The sequence below is a fragment of the Hesperophylax consimilis genome, chromosome 31 (genome assembly GCF_061612785.1).
Source record: "Hesperophylax consimilis isolate HC1 chromosome 31, BYU_Hcon_1.0, whole genome shotgun sequence".
In the NCBI taxonomy this organism is placed as follows: domain Eukaryota; kingdom Metazoa; phylum Arthropoda; class Insecta; order Trichoptera; family Limnephilidae; genus Hesperophylax; species Hesperophylax consimilis.
Window position 1 is genome coordinate 6,418,735 of NC_142866.1, and position 23,029 is coordinate 6,441,763.

The following is a 23,029-nucleotide window of genomic DNA, read 5'->3' on the forward strand; positions in this document are numbered from 1 at the left end:
GTATGAGCCCCAACCCCCGTCTCGCGAATAAGTTTGAGGTGTGAAGCGTTGTGAAACGAGACATTGCCAGCTCCGCTATAAGTGGGCGCACGGCAACGTTGTCGGCCGCAATGGTGGTGCGCATTACGCAAGAGAACAAACTGTGGCCCTACGGGACCTACGAACATTTCGTGTTGCCAGTACTTGCCGCTTGCCAGTCGCCAGTAGGTCAGACTTATCAACTCACTTGGTTTAGTCACCAATTTGGCAATAATACGCTGCTATCTCGGTCGAAATAAATAATCTCCCTGATGAAATAGTTTCAAAAGTATTTTCTGGATTTTGCTCGACCGCATGCGTTTTCGAAATTGATTATCTGACATAATTATTATTAAAAATGTCTACCAAAATTATAAATAATAAATGTTATTCTTAAAATCACTAATAAGTTACAGAAATTGTGTAATATTCCATTCGATTTTTGAGTATTTCTAATTTGTTCGCCCATGCTAGAAATCTACCCAATTGTTGACACAACAACTTCGTAAGCCGGAGATTACACAATGATTACTTCACCGTTCGTATTGTACAGTTGAAAGTCTAGTTTAAATATTTCTAATGTGAAATAATGTGACAGAAATGTTCAAAATATCATTCAAAGTCGAGAAATGAAAGTTGCCTGATAATATTGTGTTACACCCAGAAGTGGCAAACAAAGAGCTGTAAAAAGTGCGAAACGTACTGATTTATGTCACTTAATATTATTTTGAACAGTTGTTCCTTACATGATACTCAATCCACAGCATATTAAGGGCATCTTCAATTATTAGGTTAAGTGGGTCATTATACATTCAAATAACCCGACTGCTGATTGCAAGAGCTACACGCTTCTACAACGCATTAGTGTATCTACAGCTCTCTGGAGTACCTTACTCGAATAGAAGTTTAAGCCAACATAATTTTATTATCTCAGAAATAAAAATAATAATAAACCTTCCAGAACACAAACAAAACACAGTGATAACTACTGCATCGCAAGTCAATTTGGTTTTCGCAAGACTTAAATAATCGCAAGTTTTGTAAATAGTTACACAAATCGCATAAACAAAACGATTTCCCAATATATCAACAGCAAATGTTGAATACAATTGGAAAAACGAAAACACAAAATAGCAATATTCAAAATTCGCACATATCGCATCGGTACAACAGACGGCATGGTAATGGTAAAATGTAGATAAAACAGAGCATGGGGAAGGTAGGGTTAATCGTCGCGAACTCACCTTGAGATCCTTGAAGAACGCAGTGTTTCTCGCCCAGTCCACTTGTGAGAAGAGATTCTGGTCGAGGACCTTGCACATTAGTTCGAAGAGGTCGACCTCGCACTGGTTGTAGGTCTGGTTCTGCAGAAGGCCGAACAGCGAGTTCTGCCACTCCCGGTCGTCGATGGACTGGACGAATTCGCGGATCATAGGGGACACTCGCAGGGGCTCTGTGGTGGAGCCGGCCTCGGGGGCGGGCTCGAAGGGGAATGGCTCGGGGGTGACAGGGGAACGTGTGGTGGACTGCGCCGCGGGCCAGCCTTTGTCGGGTTGGGGGGCGGGCGGTGCCAGAGTGACCATGTTCATTTGCGCAGAAGCTCCGGCCGCGCCGGGGCTAGGCGAGGAGTCTGGGGAGCGCGTGAGGGAGGACACTTGCGGGATCTGTATCTCCTGCTTGATGGGCAGCGTGGGGTATGACACCCCCGCGCCATAGCCGCCGAGGGCCTCCCCGCGAAGGGTCTGCACGGCCAGTTGCCTCTGGCGCATCATCTGCAGCTTGCGCGCGCGATCCCGCTTGTACATGGGGCCGAACTTGTTGCGTCCTCCGCGCATCCTGTCGGCGCGCACAGCTGGAACAGACACATTTATTACACGGGGCAATCCTACGCCATCTCCTTCTTCATCAACATAATTACAAGTTACGATATAACAAACAGTTCACTTCGTCATTGTGCAATCAGCCTTACCTAGCTCAAGTTTCCTCTCCGCATCGACTAAAACTGACTTTCTGAGAGCAGTGAATAACTGGACCCCTTTAGGGCGAATGTTTATTCCGCGTGCCGCAAAATGGCGTAACATAACACAAATAGCCATAGTAAAATGTATTCAACTTCCGCCCTACCATTCAAAATTGATTTCTCCAAAGATTCGCAGACACCTTAGGCGCTGAACTGAATTGAACAGTAGTGAATTAATGAAGATAAAAATGTCACATTTTAACCACTCCCATTTTAGAAAAAACTTTACAATAACAAGGAATAATTTTTTAAAAAGAAATGTAATTTTTTATAACTAAACGAAAGTAAAATAAATAACTTTAAATTCGGCCCAGTCCAATAGGTCCAATGTAGGTTAGTGATAATAAACTGAAGGGTTCGAATTCTTGAATACACAAAAGAAAATCTATTGCATTATATAATAAAACCCTGTAAAGTTTAAAGTGGACGGTGAACATTATAAATTAATTACATAGATTATTTCATGAATTTTCACCATGAAGCTGCCTGAAAAAAGAAACATTTCTCGCTGCGCCAGTTTAATAATTCGATCAGCAAAGTTTAAAGTAGGACAAAACGCTACCTAGCTTTCAGAACTGGAGTTAACTACCAGCACTAGAAGCTCACTGCGCAATGTGCAGCAGCTAGCCTGCCTAGATAAAAAAGTAACTACTGAAATGGAAATGAATACATTACTACATTAGTACTGACGTGCACATAAATTTAGTATTACACGCGAACAATAGTGCTAGCTGCAACACGGGGCGATTCTATCTGCTATTTTTATATTATATGTCAGATATTTATAGTTCAGAGTCAGAAAGCAGACCCTAATAATTTAGTGACCTATAAAAGATCGCATTGTTTTCATTTTCATTATTTCGCAGAGCACTGGCTTAAAATCATCAATTTTATTACGAAATAAATTGTGTGAAATTTAAAAAATATTTGTTTATGTCTTTAACCTACTTATTACTGCGTTTTTTACGAATACTATTAGTTATTTAACATTTTATTGGCTTCGTTGTAATAATCGGTTTGGTAACGAATGTTGCTCAACGCGTATGATAAAAATTAACGGATTATCGTAAAAAGGTACTAGCGAGGCAGTGAGTAACCATCACGACAAAGAAGACAAGACGTTTCTTTGCATTAGGTGGTACTCCCAGCCGACTCACGGAATCAATGGAAAGTAATGGCAAGAAAAGATGACTGGTTGTACCTCCTTGTCGCTTACTGTCGTAACCCGACAATGCAATTTCTTTACACACTCGACAAATACGCAATACCTATAATACTTGTGAAATTCAAATATCGAAAAGGAAAATATATCGGAAAACACTCAACGACGCCGAAGTAAACATTGGGAAATAGTGTTGCTGGTTGTACAACTAAGTCAAATAGAGGAACTGCAACAACGGCGAATATTATTGGAACAAATAAAGTTAAAGAATCTCGGTTAATAAAAGTTCGCCATGTCAATTCACAAAGCCGACGATGTTTACAAATTAATTTTGTTTTGACGACAAAATCATTGAAAAAGATGATGCGAACACTTTGTTAATTAACAATATCTTCTTGGAACGACAACAAACAAAAACATCAGTTTTTACCTATTAGTTGTCCAACAGCTGCTAGTAGGGAAATGAATCGATATGAGTATGAACACAGAATTGTTCAGAGTCGTTGCGAGCTGTGCTTCTCAGCAACCAGCCATATACTCAGCGAGGGACAGGTAAACACCCACCGAACCCACTGGCACAGTTAAAGAAAGCATATCAAGTTGCCGTTCTACTCGAGGCACTGACATGAAGGGAATCAATCAGCGATCAAGCCTCAAACACACCACAACTAGACAAAGCACACCTTTATACCAAATGTCCATCACCTCATTTACTATTCACCTACTGACTCACAATAATACCCCATCCAGGTGGGTTCCAGTTAGCAGCCAAGTGGGAGAACACTCGGAGAAAGAGTACGAGTTCTAGAGCGGTCACTTGAACTCCGACAGCTAGTTGCTAAGACCGTTGTTACTTTGTAGCGCTAAAATTGAACAGCTAGTTGTATGGACAGCTTGAGACGGAAAACTGAGGAGTAGTTGTCCTCGACCCGCGATCAAGGAGCCAAATAACCAGTGGCCAGAAGAGTTTTGTTACTAGGCACAACCGAGCAGGTGTCGTACTACTAGCAGCCGGGATGAAGCAATCTATTGTGATCACCGTGGACATGTCAAGGATTCACAGAAACATTTGATGGATATGATAAGAAATTAAGAACACAAACATATTATATATTGATATAGTATGAAGACGCAAAATCATAAATGATGAAAATCCGTAAACACATCATTGCGCTCCGCGCTGTATTTTTATGTGAATATGTCCAGTAAGTGCGTAGGAATCTTTGTATGTAGGTAAGTACCTAGACTGTGCACGTTAATGTAGAGGATAACTTAATACATTCCGTATCTGTGCAAGTAGGTATTTGGACTTGCTATTTAGCCATTAAATTTATGTAACACCTTAATAATATGCAGTCACTATGTACCCGTAATTTACGGGCCGTAAATACTTCAAAATAATGTGTTGGCACCTTCCCAACAACTAAAACATACCGGCATTGCAATATTATATCTACAGCTTAAATTATAAAGTAAATTATTTTTTTAGTAACAATGGAGAGCGCAATGAATGTAAAGGCAGTGGTGGTGGTAGTGGTGCATCCTGCCTGTCACGTGGCAGAATCCGTGCTGGTGTGCATTAAGTCCGACACGTGACTGCCGCCGCCTAATGAAGCCAGGGACCCAGTGGTTGCTAATGCCTGGCCGCACCGCGGAGCTGCTTACCGGAGCGGCTTTGCCGTGTATCAACTTTCCTTCGTCCTTGGAACTGCTTGCATAATACGATCGGTATGCGAGCTGCAGTTTAGCAACCCAAACTTTATGATATTTCTTCACCTTAGGTAATATCCTAACCCACTGTCAAAAAGAAAAGCACCGACAAGAGTTATCAAACCTCTGAGGGTGCGGACTGCCTCTCGTATGTCGAATTGTGACAATAACGGCGCCGACTCACGGACATGGACATGTTGGCTAAAGTTAGTAATCAATCAAATATGATAAAGCATTGTGGGACCAAACAATAATTGTCTAAATCGCTTCCAAATCGATGATTCACGCTCGGTTGGATCGCCGCGATGGTATCCCTGCGGAGCGGAGCTGATTGCGCGGAAAATTTGCATTAATACGCCATCGCGGCTGCACTCACAACGGGTAATTTATTCGCGTGTTCTCATTTCATTAGATTTGCGGAATACCTCCTTGTTAAAACGTCATCATTTATAGCAAGAAGTTATGGCCAGCTGGTTTGGTTATAAATAACACAGATCTGTGCTTGACGTTCACCGACAGATTGACACACGTAAAGATTTGAGATGAGCTTCGGTTCTTGTAAATTACTGGAGAATTGAGCCCCGATCCTTGTACGGCTTTGTTTGCGTTGGAGCAGGGCAGTGTGCTAGCAGCTAACAATAATTAGCCGCAGAAACAGCCTGCGAATCAATCACTTGTTGGCCAATGCACAAACTAAAAATAACACGCCAACTGCACTGTTGCACGGAAATTTCTTACAGAACACAGCTAGCTATGCACAATGTTTCCGGCAGTTGTCGGGTCTGTGATTCATGCCGGACTAAGGTTTTCACTTTTTACTAGTTACTAAAAACCCACTTAACCATTCAATTTATTGGACTACATTTTTGAATTTCATAAACACCAATGTGATATTTAATAATCGAAGAAAAAAATAATATTTATTAAGAAGATAATATTAGTAGCATAAATTGGGAGAATGTTGTCCAGAGACATTGGGAGAATTTTGACCGTAACCTTTTAATTTTGTGTGTTTTTATTGTTTCATATTTTAATGAGATTTGTTAATACATAAATATGACCTAGTTATTTTTTTTATTGTTCGAAAATACTCGTTTAAGAGTGAATTGAAATTTGTAATATTTAAGTAGGCTTTCCCAACAATTCTAACTGCATTGTTTCGAAATGGCACAATTCAAGAGGAATTTAACTGACTATAATATCATCAAATAATAAAGGTACCTACCAGTTCTACAACGCGTACTTTAATATCTATATTTTGAATGCTGTTCACAATCGCAATGTTATAAGTATCGCATAACCTAGTGGGAAAAAACATTTGAATTACCTAAATAATACCCGACACATTTTGGTCATATGCCCAACAATCAAACGTAGTCCATTCTGGTCGGCCGCGGAAGCAGAGCAAATGCCACCCATTATTGTCAATTGGATGCTCGCTTGTAGCTGTGCGTGGCGCCACATCCACGCCGGGGAACATGTCAACTACTCTGAAATAGCTACTAAAAATACTCCCGCTGAAAACCATTTATGTATTCCGCATTATTTTTTGTTGTTATTTAGCCAAAATAAATTAATAATAGAGATAGAAACCAAATTAGAGTATAATAGATACATATAAGTATAAGCAGTCTACACATTGCAAATAGATCGCAGCACAATGAAATGCATAAAAAATACATTATGAATTTGTACAAGTATTTATCTGATAGCGCCATTACTTTTTCTAAGCGCACGAAACATAATACGATCGGTATTAACTAGATAGCTAGAATTAATACTGAAACTATTGATGAACGTTAACTTCCTGTTGTTTCAGAATGACATCGATTTAATGATTTGAACAACGACAAACACAACTTGCAACCAACTTTACCACATTTAAGCCTTCGGTTCTACCAACTTGCGCGACGCATAAATTAACGAGGGCTAACCTATATCACGAAACGTAATTAATTTTATATTTTTTAAATAACTGTCTTGTTCACATACCCGACAGTCTGGCAAAACTAGTAAGGCCGATAAACAAAAGAAACGTTTAGTCCTCCATTTTTTACCCTTCAACCCGATACACCTCGCGGTTTCTTCCAAGAATGAAGATACAGGAAGCGATAAGATGCCTTCTTTCGTTTGAATGGAATTAAAGAGGACCAAAAGCGAAATAAAACCCGATCTATCTATTCACGGGTGTTGACAAAGTTTACAAAATAATGATTTAATCATTATTTTGTAAGATCCCAATGAATTTTCTGCTTTTTAGTTAAAAGAATAATATTAATTAACAAACAAAAGTATATAAGAATAAAAGCCATCGGCCATTGAAAAACATGTTGCCTGGTACTTACATTTTGGTTCAGGGAGTTCGGCAGAAAAACACAAAATCTTAAGGCGATGCCATACGTAGTAATGCAAAATCATGTGTTTTTGGTTTGAAAATTTGGTCGCCTAAAAATGTTTCAGATTCTTTTTTTAAATACTGCGAGTAGAATACATCTTGGCCTTTGAAATAATCGAGTACTTTTTAGATAAGTCTTTTTATAAGCCCAGAAAAAAATAATGTATAAGGCCTATGAAAACTGCTTTAAAGTTCAAAATCTCCTACTTACGAACCCATTTTCGGTTATGATTTTATTGTATAATGTGGAAAATTAAGTTATTTATAAAATGATCGAAAAAAAAATATTTATGCCTGAACATTCACAAAATAAAATAAAAGGCACTTTTTGGCCATGTTTTTTTCGTGCATAAATCAAAACAGGCGTATGGTGTTAAGCGGGAATTTAAACCTTATCGCCATCTACGTAAGGGTTGTTATTGATAGCGGCTCAATTTAAAATATTACACGACGTAGTGCATCGCCTTAAGATAAATAATAAAATTACGCCAACATTTAATACATACTTTCGACGTTTGTTCCATGAAAAGTATATTTTATTGTTCAAAGTAATATTAATAGTGTCTACTTTCTGTGTTATATCTGATAATATTGCTGCCAAGTAGTTTGAATGGCAAAGTGTGAATATTTCATTAAAGAAAATTAAATTTGAAACACAGCCGTTAGGACATGTGATAATACAAAAATGGGGAGCTGGTTAGTTTCAAAATACACGTGAATGCAATTTTCAAGTCATGAAACATTTTTAGTACATAGTAGAAACATGCAGCTAAACTATCGAATTCTAAGATACATCGCGGAAAAGTGTATGAAATCTCTTCAATGATATTAATTTTATTGCAACAATATTAAAAATCAGGTTTGAATTAGAAAACATATAAAAAAATCGAACAATTGAAACAGAAGTGAACGCTTTTGTCGGGTGAACGCTCTACCAATAATTGCGCTACAGCATCACACATATCAACCATATTACAATTCTTGAGAAATCGTTAACATTATTTAAATGATTCTATCCTGCTAAGCATGAGTACAAGTCAAAAATAAATACTTTTCAGGGGAGCGATTTTAAATTTTTAAACTGTGAGTTCTTCTATTGGGTGATTGTAAAAAATACTTACTTTTAATTGAAATGTATTTGACATATTTTTATACCACGTGAAGATACTGTCCCAGAGATTGAAAATATTTTTTTCCATTTTTATGACTTATACTCTTTATACCTAGCGTTAAGCCTTAAAACGTTAATTTTAACATAAAGGAGATTTCATTGTAGTTAAAACTTACACCGGACAGCGCAAAGTTTGAATAATTCGGGGAGCACTTATTACACAGCAATTATAGTTGAGCGAGTGCCGTTATAATAATCTTAATCACGTGAAATCGTGAAAGTTTCAAGAAAAGAAGAAGAAACGAGGAACGTGTGACCCCTTTCCAACGCGTTCCCAGCTAAGGGACGGCAGCGGACCATGCAGTGCCTACCGCCGTCCCTTTGTGCTTCTCCTGAGAACCGAACCCATTGTTGGTCGCCGTCTACAGATATTATAATATGCATAACTTCATTCACGAAGACTTTTAACCAAGCGGAGGCACTGAACAACGAACGACTGAGCAGTGTGAACGGTGTTCGGTAGGGCGAGCAATCCTCGCCCGACACTGCCTCGTAATTACTGTTCACGTCGAGTATGGTGCACTTGCCGTTGCAGCACTGATTGGTATCTCTAGATAGTGCTGATATTCACTGCATATCCTCTTTCAACATTTGAAAAACCTATAACAAAGATCCTATTTTTAACTTCGAAATATTCAGCAACTAATTGTACGCAGAATTTAGAGATTTATCTTTATTCCAAAGTTTTTAAACACAAAATATTGTCTTTTTGATAAATTTACATACCTACATAGCGGTGACGGTTCGTGAATTTTAGGCGTTCTAGGGTCCTAATATTACAAAAAATGGCGTTATTGATGTTGTTGTAACTAAAAACTTGAAGTATTAAGATTTTTATGAAATTTTAGTCGCACTGATTTCCTGAAAATCTTTGAACAAAAAATATGATTTTTTTCTAAAAATAGCGTTTTCAACTACAACAACATAAATAACACCATTTTTGTAATATTAGCCATTTAACTCTAGAACACCCAAAAGGCACGAGCCGCCACTGCTACAGAGTACCGAGCCATTTGGGTCATCTGCTCTTTCAAAAGGGTAAAAAAATATATTTCACTGAATTCATATTGGTTGCAGCGAGTTGATCCTTGCTAAGGATTCGTTTGGACGTTTTAAATGTTGTCCGGAATTCAGAAACATTTGTCGTACCGGAATAGGTTATTTATCGACGCTTTCTTATATTAATAATAACTTAATAACTCTCTCTCTTAAACACACATAAATTACGCATGTAACAGAAATATTGATTTGATTACTTATTACTATTACTATAGATCTCAGAGTGGCTGGATCATGGGAATTTAGGCGTTAATTGTATATTAAATAGGTTTGTTTTGGCGTTGCAATAGATAAAAAATAACAAAAAACCACATTGTTCTATCATTATGATACTCGCATGTTAGTAAATAATCTGTGTAATCACAAAATTAATCCGAACAAAGAAATTAGTTGAGAAATGCGCAGTATACATAGGTACACACTATGATATTCATATTATAAATAAACATTATAAAGAATAAATACTACATAATTATTTATAAATGTTTACACAGGACGACGGTAAGAACAAATTATTTTTTATGATGCATTCATTCTGCGACCTTAATTTCGTCAAGAGTGTTGGGAAGCGATTGCTAAAAAGAAATATTATGCTATTGATACAAACATAATAAGATAAGCGAGGACATTATCGCTTCGTGGGAAGAGAGGGATGTTTATATTAACGTATTTGTGGAGCCCTGGTACAAGTGCAGTGCTAAGATAATGTAATATTTATACTAACACAATATCTGTTATTGCAGTTACTAATCCTGATAATTACAATTTAGAGACACAGTGGGTAGATACACTCAGTATCGTCTTGGTGAAAGAGAGCAACTCAGAAATGAAACGTTACTTGAAATGACTGACCAGATCTGTAGTGCCAGGTACTTCACAACCTTCATGTTTCCATTCCCACTCGATTCAGACTCTTCAATTGGCTTCGGGCAGCTGAGACTTTTGTGCAGTATTCCCATAAGAAAATACACACGGGTTGAAATTACGACAGGTACACACATACAATTATCTCCCTAACGTTTACGTACGTCCATTTATTATACAAAATAAACATCATATTACAACAGCCATAAAACGGACATGTAAAATTTTTTATGAAGTAATTTTTTGGAAATTTATGACAGTTTTTGAAATGTTAGTAGATAAGTGAAGGACTCGAAACCGTACAAGAATGGGTTAAACCCCCTGACCAATCTCAGTTTCCACGACCGTAATGGCACTATTTAATTTTCTAGGATGGTGAGGGAATATTTTATCTGCATCAAGTAAATTCATGCCACCGTTTACAATATTATAAAAGTAAGGAGGTATAATTTCCGTTTCGGTTAAAGAAATACATGGGTAGGTGGGTAAAGTGGCCTTGGGAGTTTCACCCGCTCCAACCTGCGACCGCCGGTCGGCAGGGATAAAGGCCAGTGCTAATCTTCGCTGATCCGATGTCCTTGAAGCAGGAGCATGGCGGGTGTTCCTAGGAAGCGGCGGCTCGAGCCTCCGGGGCGTCGTTTCGCGGAAAAATATCATAAAACAGGCAAGAACGCGTTTCGCCAGTATTGTTACCAGTCACTAGTCACTATCACCACTCTGCTCTGCTCTTTTCGCGCTCTTTCGCGGCGGCCGCAACGCGCATGCGCCGAAACCGGCGGGAGTACAAAGATGGCTCAGTAATGCCAGGCGTGGGAATATTTTTTCCATTTTCGTTTTATCTCATATTTTCAGTAATCAACAATTAATTCTCAAGTATTAATATTGACTTGAAAAACAATTCTAACGAACATCCGTTGGAGAGGGGATTCTTTACGTAAATACTAAGTGATGATGAGATGCGAGAAATATGAAATAAGAGCAGTTAGTTAAACATTAGGAGGGAGGTATGCAAAAAAAAAATATTCATAAAATGTTTGGTGTTCTAAAACCTGCATCTTTCCGAAGAAACTGAATAAATGCATTAACAATATTTGAACATGTTTGTTAAAGAGGGTAAAAGATTTACAAAAAAAAAGTCTTAACTTAACATTATTTTAGTAGAAATAGACCACTAACCTGTTGGGCCGAATTTACTTTACTTTATAATATGACCAAAAAAATGTATATCCCTAACTAACCCAAAAAGAATTCTAATTTTCCCCAACTCCGGGGGAAATTCCCACGCTAGCATCACCGGCCAGTCTCGGTAGGATAACAAGAAAAGCGTTCGGCCGTCGCTCGGCGTAGTAGTGGGGCGTTGTCGCGGGGGGGTGCGGCGGGGAGGGAGCAGCGGGGAGGGGGCAGCGGTGCCGCAACACAGACATGCCTGAGGCGCGACCTCGTCCCACTTAACGGGACCCGGTGAGGCAGGGAGAGGGGAGGTGGGGGCGCCATACTACGGCGGCGGGAGGGGGGAGCACCGATTATAAAAAAAAACATATAAAACACAAACAACACGGTGCTACCGGTGCGTGATGACGATTGTATCTAGTCTCCAAATGAATTTTGACGTCAGAATCGTTGCTTCATTGACAATAAAATTTGTAATAACTACTAAAATGGGAACATTAAGTCATACATACACATTAAAATACGTGGCACAGCTTACGCTTTTCAGTTTATCTTCTGATGTAAATCAGTTGCAAAACTAACTCAACTTTTCATTTTATAACGACTGAACAAGAAACAGTTCATTCTTTCGTACTGGGTAGTGGGTACTTGCCTATTTGTCATCCTCAGGCTGAAATATAAACGGTATTTATAATATTTTTATTTCTTTTTGCAACCATGCTGAACCTGACTTATCGCTGTAATAAAATTACATGACACATTCGGATTGTGAAGTAAATGTAAGTATGTACCAAAACATCGGAATATATTAGAAGGTGCGTATAGCTCAATTATATCTGCCCACCCCGTGAGAATACGGCGAGATTATATAATAACGGGCATAACAGAAGGAAACCATGTAGACTTGGAGCAAGCTGAAGACATGAAATGATATTATTGTGAGAAATTATTACAATACTGATTAGATCTTTTCCATATACAGGGTGTATCGGCACGTATCCGACAAACTTTAACCAGCTATTCCTTAGCACATTTGGAGTAAAAAATGTTATGGGCACTTTGCTGTCCGGTAACATTTTTTTTAATAAAAAAATTATTATTCACATTTTCACCACATGTCACCAATGTTTTATCCTTTGTCAAAGTTTGAAAACCCGTCTGGCAATATTTTGTTCGAGTTTCGTTGAATAATGTACGTACGTACCTACGTTGGCGCGCTTTTACAATCACAACGAAATCGCACGGCACCATTCGTCTCATTTTTAACTATTATTATTTAACGATTATTATTTAGTGTGTACGAAAGAGCGAGGACACTTTTTGACACACTTGCTAATAACAGCTGTTGAACACGAGAAACAATGCAAATGACAGTGACGGAGTGTGGATTTATTGATTTATTTTTTGTTATTAATGGAAAAAAAATGTTACCGGACAGCAAAGTGCCAAAAACATTTTTTACTCCAAATGTGCTAAGGAATAGCTGGTTAAAGTTTGTCGGGTACGTGCCGATACACCCTGTATGTAGGAACGCTAATAGACCGCGCCATGTATGTAACATGGGAGGAGTGCGAAGCGTGCACTCTCAATTAGGTACAAATTATTTGAAGTGCATATAAAACTGCAACAATGCCTTGTGGAGCGAAAGCAATTATTTAGCGCTCAACGCGTCACATGACAATCACTGCATCTCGCCGTGTTCCACGGGATTACTTGCGTATGAACGCCGCCCGGTACAATGTAGGCGCTCGTAGGTGTGCTCCGCTAGTGATGTGTGCACACTTCAGGTGTGCCTCACTTGGGAAACCTGTGTACTTTTGTACCTACAGTGAAGCCATGCCCGGTAACAATGGCGGGCCATTGCCTAAGCCGTAATAGCAAGTGGAAACGTTGACATTATTATTGGATAAATAAAAAAAACAATTCAGTTTTTACACGTTGCGAAACAATTAATGCTGTCTTAGATATGTGTATAAACAACAACAGTGTCGCGTATTCAAATTAAATGTGTAGCAATTACAATAAATTACTATTTAAAGCTATGTAAATTGCCTATATGCCAGGCGCAAACAATTAGATTAATTTAATAAGTACAAGTCATAGACATATGAATATTAGTAGACCTGCCCTAAGTGATTAAAAGCGTATTATCCCCACTCCCCATACCGGTTCCATTGGAGCCGGCTGGGCTCGCGTATGGCCCTATTCTTGTGCGAACTATGGTCGAGGCATCATCGGTTCATTTTACGAAATAACACGGCAAAATGTTGACTTGTGATATGAAAACTTGTAAAAATAGATGTGAAAAAGAGAATAAACCCAATTGTCGTATTACATTCCATAAGTAAGCATTATTTTACTCTATTTTAAGCTTATTCACACCGTATTATATGGATCAGTTTTAGAAACATATACTATCACATCACAATGTAGCGATTCTCAAGTGTGCTCATCGTTGTTTACTGGGGTAAGTAAATTATGAGACATTTGTAAAAGTGTCTTAACTAAATACTCTGAAACTAACTACGACTCTGCAAACAGAAGAAATTTACTTTGCAAATTAGTTCATAACGTGGCGAGTAATTTGCGCTCCCATGTAAAAATGTCTATTCATTCAAAAGCAGGTTTTACTTTTAAGAAGTAAATGGTGATATTATAATGCGAGATGCCTATTTACTGTCAAATTGATTTATTGACGAATCACAGTCAGCCTTACTCCCTTCGTTCTTCAACAGTTGATTTTACCCCTCGCCATTATCTTCTCGTCTATTAATTCCTATGTCTGTGGTACAAGTCGATATTCAGATTTAGAAAAAACTTTCTGATTTTTATTCAACCGTGACGTAACTTTACGTCGCAGTTATATTAAAGAAATAGACTGATTATATATTAAAAATAAGAGTGTTTAACCCCTTTAGGATTCTAATCATTGTTTTCTGACATCGTCTTAAATAAAGTAATAAAGACATTGGTCAATGGCTTGAGAACGAATCTCACTAGGGGTATTACTGTAAACAAGTGATATAGAGCTGACCTAAATTTTGTTAGTTTCTATTGAAAATACACCCAATTTACACCACAGGATACTTATAATAAAACTAATATCTACAAATGTAATAGTAATGATTTTTTTTTTAAATTACTGTCCAAATGTTACAACTTTCAGCGTAAGCTGACTTCCACGAGCAGTAAATTGATGGTGGTAGTTCATCCCTCAAAAGTGACATGTAAACTATCAATTCGATTTATGAATGTGAAATGTTTGACCTGTTTTATAAGTCGTGGAACTTCCGAGCGCGTGGAGTGATTCGAAGTCAATTATAGTCGACAGATACAATCAACGGACTAATACGATTAACATACTATTCTACGCTACATTGTTACATTTCCCGCATAGAAGGCAGAACACCGAACACAGACACGGGTTGGAAGGAGGAATGGACAATCTCGAGCGGAATGTTTTAACTCCGCACACAGCGAGCTCTGCCGTATTTATTACAATGATAAATTCTGGCCAGTAAAATCGCAGAATTGTAATTTTATAAAGGTATTATTACGCAGCGGTCGTTTAAGCTAGCTTTATACAATCATTATTTCCATACCGATCTTCTTGTGGAAACCATAACAAAAAATCTTTGCTTTACACTCTGATTATTTTCGTATCTGCGATTTCATACAGATTTGCCATTAAGGCGATGCACGACGTCGTGAAATATTTTAAATTGGGCCGCTATCAATAACAACCCTTACGTAGATGGCGATAAGGTTTAAATTCCCGCTTAACACCATCCGCCTGTTTTGATTTATCCAAGAAAAAAACATGGCCAAAAAGTGCCTTTTATTTTATTTTGTGGATATTCAGGCATAAATATTTATTTTTTTGCGATCTTTTTAGAAATAACTTAATTTGTCACATTATACAATAAAATCATAACCGAAAAAGGGTTCGTAAGTAGGAGATTTTGAACTTTAAAGCAGTTTTCATAGGCCTATACATTATTTTTTTCTGGGCTTATAAAAAGACTTATCTAAAAATACTCGATTATTTCAAAGGTGAAGATGTATTATACTCGCAGTATTTAAGTAAAGCATCTGAAACATTTCTTGGCGACCAAATTTTCAAACCAAAAACACATGATTTTGCATTACTACGTATGGCATCGCCTTAGAGGCACATATTTTCTGACAAAAAATAGCAAATCTTTAACTTAATATATTTCATAATATGATGATATTTTGGAACTAACTAAAATACTATATTACTAAAATATTTCTGCATATTAAATACTGCCTACTAACCGATTTAGTTTACTAAATCATTTTGAAGCGAATATTATAAGAATCGTTCTGAAATGGATGTCGATACCTACTCATATTCTAAGAATTGAAAAGATCTACTGTGCTTGTGGTTGAATGCAAAATAAAACTATTAGTTGTAGTTACAGGCCAAATATTCTAGAAATTATCAACTCATTTGACGATTACTCAATTTCATAACAATATCTGCCTCGGCTGAGTGAAAGGATATCCGCCCACTAGGGATAAGACGCAGACGGGAATATCTGCTCAAAACACGATCAGAGATACGCAGTCTAAGGTTCCTACCTTCAATTATATTGGATAGATACAACGAAACAATGTTAACTATTGCTATTGTTTAGTGAATCCTCCATTTAACAAGTACATATGTACCTAAAAATATACTAAAATGATCAGTGAATCATTGATATCTAAGTACTATCTAAAAATAAGTGTTTGAAATATGTTTTAATCTAGCTGAAAATTATTCATAAATCGTAAAAATTGCTATTGTTAGTTGACCTACTAAAAAGGAGAAAAAAACCATATAAGAAACATGGTGAGAAAAATCTATTTAAGTTGGTTAATAATTAAAATGACTACTAAATCACAATTGCTCATTCATTAGTTCAGTGATTTGAAACCGAAATCAAAGAACAATGATTATTAGGTGCTACAGTAAACAAGACTCGCGTTCATTCAAAGTCGTCGCTAATAATTAGTATTGAAAAAATAGTTCCGCCTTCACTGAATCTACTAGTCGGCTCGTCATAGATAAAAATATATAAATAAGCCGATCAGTCGCGGAGATGATAAGACAACAATTATAAGGTCGATAAGGCGGGCGGCCCCGTACGGACCTTCGGCAAACGTGTCAAGGCCGCCGGCGTCAGAAATGGTGTCAGCGCGATAAAAAAAACCTGCTAAAACAAAGCACTGCGCTCGGATTTCGGTCAAGGCCGCTCCGAAAGTGGGTCACTATTAACGAGATGCGGCGCTAGTGAAAAGTGAAAGGCTGCCATCCCGCGGCGGCTCTGGTCAGCGTGGCCACTGCCGTCTCAGAGACCAGCTCGGCGTCCTGTCAGCTTGCCAGCTCCCGTCAAGGTCTCACGGATAAGGACATTAAGTACACAGCAAAACACAAATCATCCAGTGAGGTTACAAATATTATTGCTGCACTAATGTCAATACTGTAAGCGAATACTTATCTCAAACTTAACATTAACATTGTACTATAGAATGTGTCCTTTCTCTTTTAAGGTTACATGTAATGTGTTTTTATCTACTTCACACTACATGCGTGTTAACCTATATATTCATATATTATATTTCCTATGTTAAATGAGAGTACCTATGTAATTACAAAATGAACGAAACCTTTGTAATTTTTTTTTTAATATGAGTTTGTTAGTCCCTTCTAACGTAAAAAAAATTCTAGGTCAGAAACCAAACAATACAACAGGTTACACCATCCATAGGATTGAGCCCAAATAATGTATTTTGGCTACTCTAAAATTTAATCCAAATGAGATAGGCCGGAAAGAATTGCAGTGCCAGGCAAATAATCAACAACAGGCTGCAACAGGTGGTCCACAATAGGTCACCAATCCAACAGCTGACCTAGTTACTGATAACCTCCAGATGGAATGTCACATTCACGGCCATCAATGCTCAGAATTCCTACGTACATAATACATAAATAATGTCTTTATGCAAATACGAGATTAAATAATACGGTATCGATCATAGAAATAATGCACTGTAAAGCAATGCGCATACTGAAAAACAGAAATTAACCGTGTTCGGTTAAATATAAATAGATAACTATAACTGCAGAGTGTGGATAATAATATTACACTGACTAAGGGATTACGTTTTGTAAAGTGACTAATCTTAAAAAAACCTCGAGTTTGTAAGCACGTTATAAGGTATAATCGGCGGAAAAAAATGTTTTTAGGTCGCCAACTGAAATGTCAGATTTCGGAATAGTATCGCTCGGGCTCGGAGCGCACTACAAGTAGCATACTTGTATTGCGTAGGACAGAAAAATGATGTTGCAACGGAATATCAAAACTCTGTCCGAAAGATAGACTCCTCGGCAGCCATAAGAATAGTTAGCTGGCTCCAAGCAACTCGCCATGCTATCGCCTCGCAGCGGACGCACTTCCCGAGCGCGGAGTGCCGACTGCGTGCCGCGTGTCGTCACCGCGTGCCCGCTTGCACAAGCAGTGTGCCAAGCGCGCAGCAGAGCCGCACCGCTGACCCCGATTCGGGGCGTTTGAGATGAAAATACACTGAAAAATTGTTCTTCGGATCTTATCAGCATATCGCGCGAATCTTGCGGAAATGCGTAATCCTCGTTGATGAGTCAGACTGACAACAAAACCACCTTTTTATGAGGTAATCGGATCGCGTAGAGCAAGAGTGCATTTGAAAATTATTCAACTATCTGACTGGCTTCGTCACAGCACTAACAGGCAACAATATATATTAACAGGCTCGCTATTTCAATGAGAAAAGGGAGAGTGATAAACTAACATTTTATAAATGAATGATTATGATCTGAGTGGAAAGAACCAACACAAACGAAATACTGGCTTATTGGCTAAACTACACTCAACAATGCGGGCTTAGTAATAGTTGCGCAAGGAAAAGGGAACAGTCCTTACTTATTGTTTCAACGTGAAACTACCTACCAAATCAAGATTGAATGTCTCACTAAAAGGGCAGACATAAATATAACCAATCCTTTGATAATAAATGTGTAATATTATAATCCGCGAAAGTGATAAATGCGTTAGTAAATAAATGAGTTATTTGTACAACTTTATTAGCTTTGTTAACCCAGTCAATGCCATCTTTACTAAGTGGATCTGTAGTAGTTAAGTCTAATTCATTTAGTTATGTAGGTCATAAGCAATAACTCCTGTTATTGGTAGGCCGGCAATTGTTTCAACGATTTCAATAATTGCGACTATTGTTGCACTCGAGACAACGGATTGCCGATCAACGGACATGCCGCTTTGTACTTTCGTGATCTCTCGAAACTCTGGCCGTTGCTTTACTGGGGGGGTGGGGAAGGGCAGATTTTATTCAATCTTACAATATAAAGAAAGCGAAAACTGAAAGAACGAGCGACTAGTCTAATTCCATAGCAATGTTGCATCCATGTTGTGAAGTGTTACTGAAATATAGGTTTCTAGGTCCCATTTTTTTTTATTTTTTTTTTTTATAGTGAATACCTCACAAGAGTCCCAACTGCTCCCGTCTGGAGCCAGTGAGACTATGGCATCCCCAATTGGGGGATGTTGTGAGGCTGAAGGTAAGTGGGGAAGGGAAAGAGGTAGGTGGGGAAGTACCTGGCTATTCAGATCTAGTCACTAAACACGGCTAAAGCCATTTGGAGCAACGTTTCAATTCTGAATGGTGGTCTTACACCAGGGCGTTGCTTTACTGGGGGGGTGGGGAAGGGCAGATTTTATTCAATCTTACAATATAAAGAAAGCGAAAACTGAAAGAACGAGCGACTAGTCTAATTCCATAGCAATGTTGCATCCATGTTGTGAAGTGTTACTGAAATATAGGTTTCTAGGTCCCATTTTTTTTTATTTTTTTTTTTTATAGTGAATACCTCACAAGAGTCCCAACTGCTCCCGTCTGGAGCCAGTGAGACTATGGCATCCCCAATTGGGGGATGTTGTGAGGCTGAAGGTAAGTGGGGAAGGGAAAGAGGTAGGTGGGGAAGTACCTGGCTATTCAGATCTAGTCACTAAACACGGCTAAAGCCATTTGGAGCAACGTTTCAATTCTGAATGGTGGTCTTACACCAGGGCGATACTGGTAGTATCTTCCACTCTGGAACGTGCCGCAAATATACTATATATTATTTTAATTAATTAATTGTGAAATAACACAAATTAATCAAATAAAATTTATTTGCGCACGCTGGGTTCGAACCCGCGACCTTCGGAATGGCAGTCCAATGCGTTACCACTGGACTATGCCGGCCGTCAAATATACTTACTAATTGCAAATTTATGTCACCAAGTCTTGGTATAGCAGATCTGAGGACTATTTTATAATCCGATTATCTACCTGCTTTGCTTTGAATAAGAACCTAATCCACAAATAAAGTTTGTTTGTTACTTTTAATATTTTGATTTTATTTAAAACATCTTTTTATCATTATTCGTCAGTTTGATCTTTATTTTTATTTCTAATGCTGTTTCTATAACAATATATGTATTTTTGTTAAATTTTTGTTTTACCATAACATGTCCTTTTCTAATGTTTTATTATTTGTTCTACAAAATATCATTTTGTTATTCTTACATAAATCAAGTACGACTACCATAATACGAGCATGAGCCTAGTATGGTAGTTGAGAAAATCATTCATTCAATTGTAATTTTATTTCATTTATATATTTTAAAAAAATCGATGTTTTATAATTACGTAATTTTCCTGAATACATGCCAATCGACACAAGGAATTTAATTATCTGGAAACTCTCTTTAAAACAAACATAAAACATTACATATATTTTATCCTAAAGAATATCAAGAAACTCGCAATTAACAAATAATTCAGCAAATATACATGAAATCGCCATTTCAACATTAAATGCAGCCACTGAAATAAACATGGCTTCAATAAGTACTACGATACATTAAATAGGAACAAGTGTAGTATCGCTGTAAACATAAAACAATATCAAAGAAAGAACTAAATAAACAATATGATAAAACAATACAAGCCCTCAACTGGGTGAAAGAAAAATAAAGGAAATAAATGCATTTTAAATGGAAATACTAAACACGGTTTTCTTTAGGATGGGATTGTCAAACATATTCGGCTAGTTAAGTGATTGAAATCGTAAGAATCGTAAATGTCTGAAAGGAACAAGGGAATATCTTGAATATTTATGATGTTATCTGCCAGACTGGTTATTGGTTGGGGATTGCGTTATCAGCGCCTCGATATCCAAGAACATCGGGAGGAAGGGATATCGAAAGAGAATGCGCCAATAACCGGGTCTGGAACTAAATGTCACACGCTAAACCCAATCACAGTGATAAAGCACGATGTGAGAGCTATTGCGCAGAGTTGAATCGCTCGGCGCACTGTTCACCCCCCCCCTTCGCAGCTGAAATTACAAACTAAATGTCTAAACGTGTCCACCATTTTTACTTTAATAATTCACCACACTATCTCATATATAAACTGTTGCCTGAGAGTTAATTTATTAAATTGCTTTATATCTGTAATGACAAATGCATGTTGAACAGTAGGGATATTTAAAAAAACTTCCAATAAGAATTGGCAGGGTTTTGGACAATAAACACACCTGATGCATTTGAAGCTAATTACACAATTAACATTACATTCTTACGAGGAATAATGCGAAGTGTTCAGAACCGTTTCGAAAAACGATAACGATTAGCTAATTCAAGAAACTGTATTTGATATTCACTATAAAAATAGTATAAATGTGTGACACATGAAATTTCATGTAAATTGAGGTTTGGACAACAAACACACCTGATGCATTTGAAGCTAATTACACAATTAACATTACATTCTTACGAGGAATAATGCGAAGTGTTCAGAACCGTTTCGAAAAACGATAACGATTAGCTAATTCAAGAAACTGTATTTGATATTCACTATAAAAATAGTATAAATGTGTGACACATGAAATTTCATGTAAATTGAGGTTTGGACAACAAACACACCTGATGCATTTGAAGCTAATTACACAATTAACATTACATTCTTACGAGGAATAATGCGAAGTGTTCAGAACCGTTTCGAAAAACGATAACGATTAGCTAATTCAAGAAACTGTATTTGATATTCACTATAAAAATAGTATAAATGTGTGACACATGAAATTTCATGTAAATTGAGGTTTAAGCATGTTTTCATTACACCGGTAATGGACTATATCGTTAGACATATTAAAAGCACAACCACTACGTGAATTTTCGTGCAAAATGAGATTTAAGCATATTTAAATTACACCAGCAGTGGACTTATCGTTAAGAAATATTACACCTAGCATATAATTAAAATATTATTGTCATTCGATTCATCAAGTGACATGTCCATGTGAAACGGTACAAGAACAACATGGATATTAAATAATATTGAATGCTTTACGATATTATCAACTGTCACACAAGCGGCGAGTTAGTACTTGCCGATAATGATACGATAATCCGAGTGGATTAAAAATACAGTAAGATTGAAAAGAAATGTAATAGAAGGAAAAAACTACGGGTTCTATAATATCAGTTAGATGGAACAGATTAAAAGCTAAGACTATTGGTGTGTAGAGTCAACTTCGTGATCTGTCAGTTACATGATATGCAATGGTAACGCTGGTATTGCCAACTGGTATTGGTTACCTACGACATAATGCGAGTATACTACTGGATATATATGACTGGATGACTAGACTACAGCAACGGCACAGTAATTCCATGCAAGCGGCCGCTGAGTTGAGTAGGAAATGAGTTGATGGTTAATACCCGGCAGGCCAGAAGGCCACGATACGAATAATTTCGCGTAAATATGAAATTATTCATTCAAAAGTGCATCCGAAAACTATTGAATGCTGAATAGGTGCATTAACTTACGCGATGTTTAAAAACAATGGAAAGAAAACCAGAAGTTCAATTATTATGAATGTGGAAGAACAATGCTACAGCGCCCCTGTCTGTACGGTGTACAGTTTTGGATAGCGTTGTGAAGGGGGTTAAGGTAGGGGATATGGGAAAAGGCGTAATGAATTTTCTATACAACTGTCCATATTGAAACAATAAGGTACCTTTAAAAATTCAAGACATAATATAGTAAATTACGTGTTGATTAGATTTAAAAGGTTTTCGATCTGAGTGATAAAATAACAGCAATAAGGTTAAATTTTAAATTTTTTATAAAAACTATGAATAATATCTATTTATATTAGTTTGGATATTTTGTGAAGATACAGAGGCTCGTTTATTATCTACCTTTACAAACTCTTTCAATTATTTCATCAAAGTAATTCGCGCTATTTGGAGTAAAATAATGAAGTGCAAACAAATGAAAGAAAAAAAATAGTATTTTATAAATAGGTACAACATTTTTTTACTGATTTAACAGAAACAAAAATAT

The 23,029-nt window shown here is 37.3% G+C and overlaps 1 protein-coding gene across 1 annotated transcript in view; it reads right to left on the reverse strand.

The window, feature by feature from the left end:
• ftz-f1 (ftz transcription factor 1) overlaps positions 1-23,029 on the reverse strand; it is a 291,635-nt gene that overhangs the window by 17,683 nt on the left and 250,923 nt on the right. Inside the window, exon 5 of the mRNA XM_089649854.1 lies at positions 1,263-1,870. Coding sequence (XP_089505980.1) covers positions 1,263-1,870 — 608 coding nt within the window. The remainder of the gene's footprint in view (positions 1-1,262; positions 1,871-23,029) is intronic.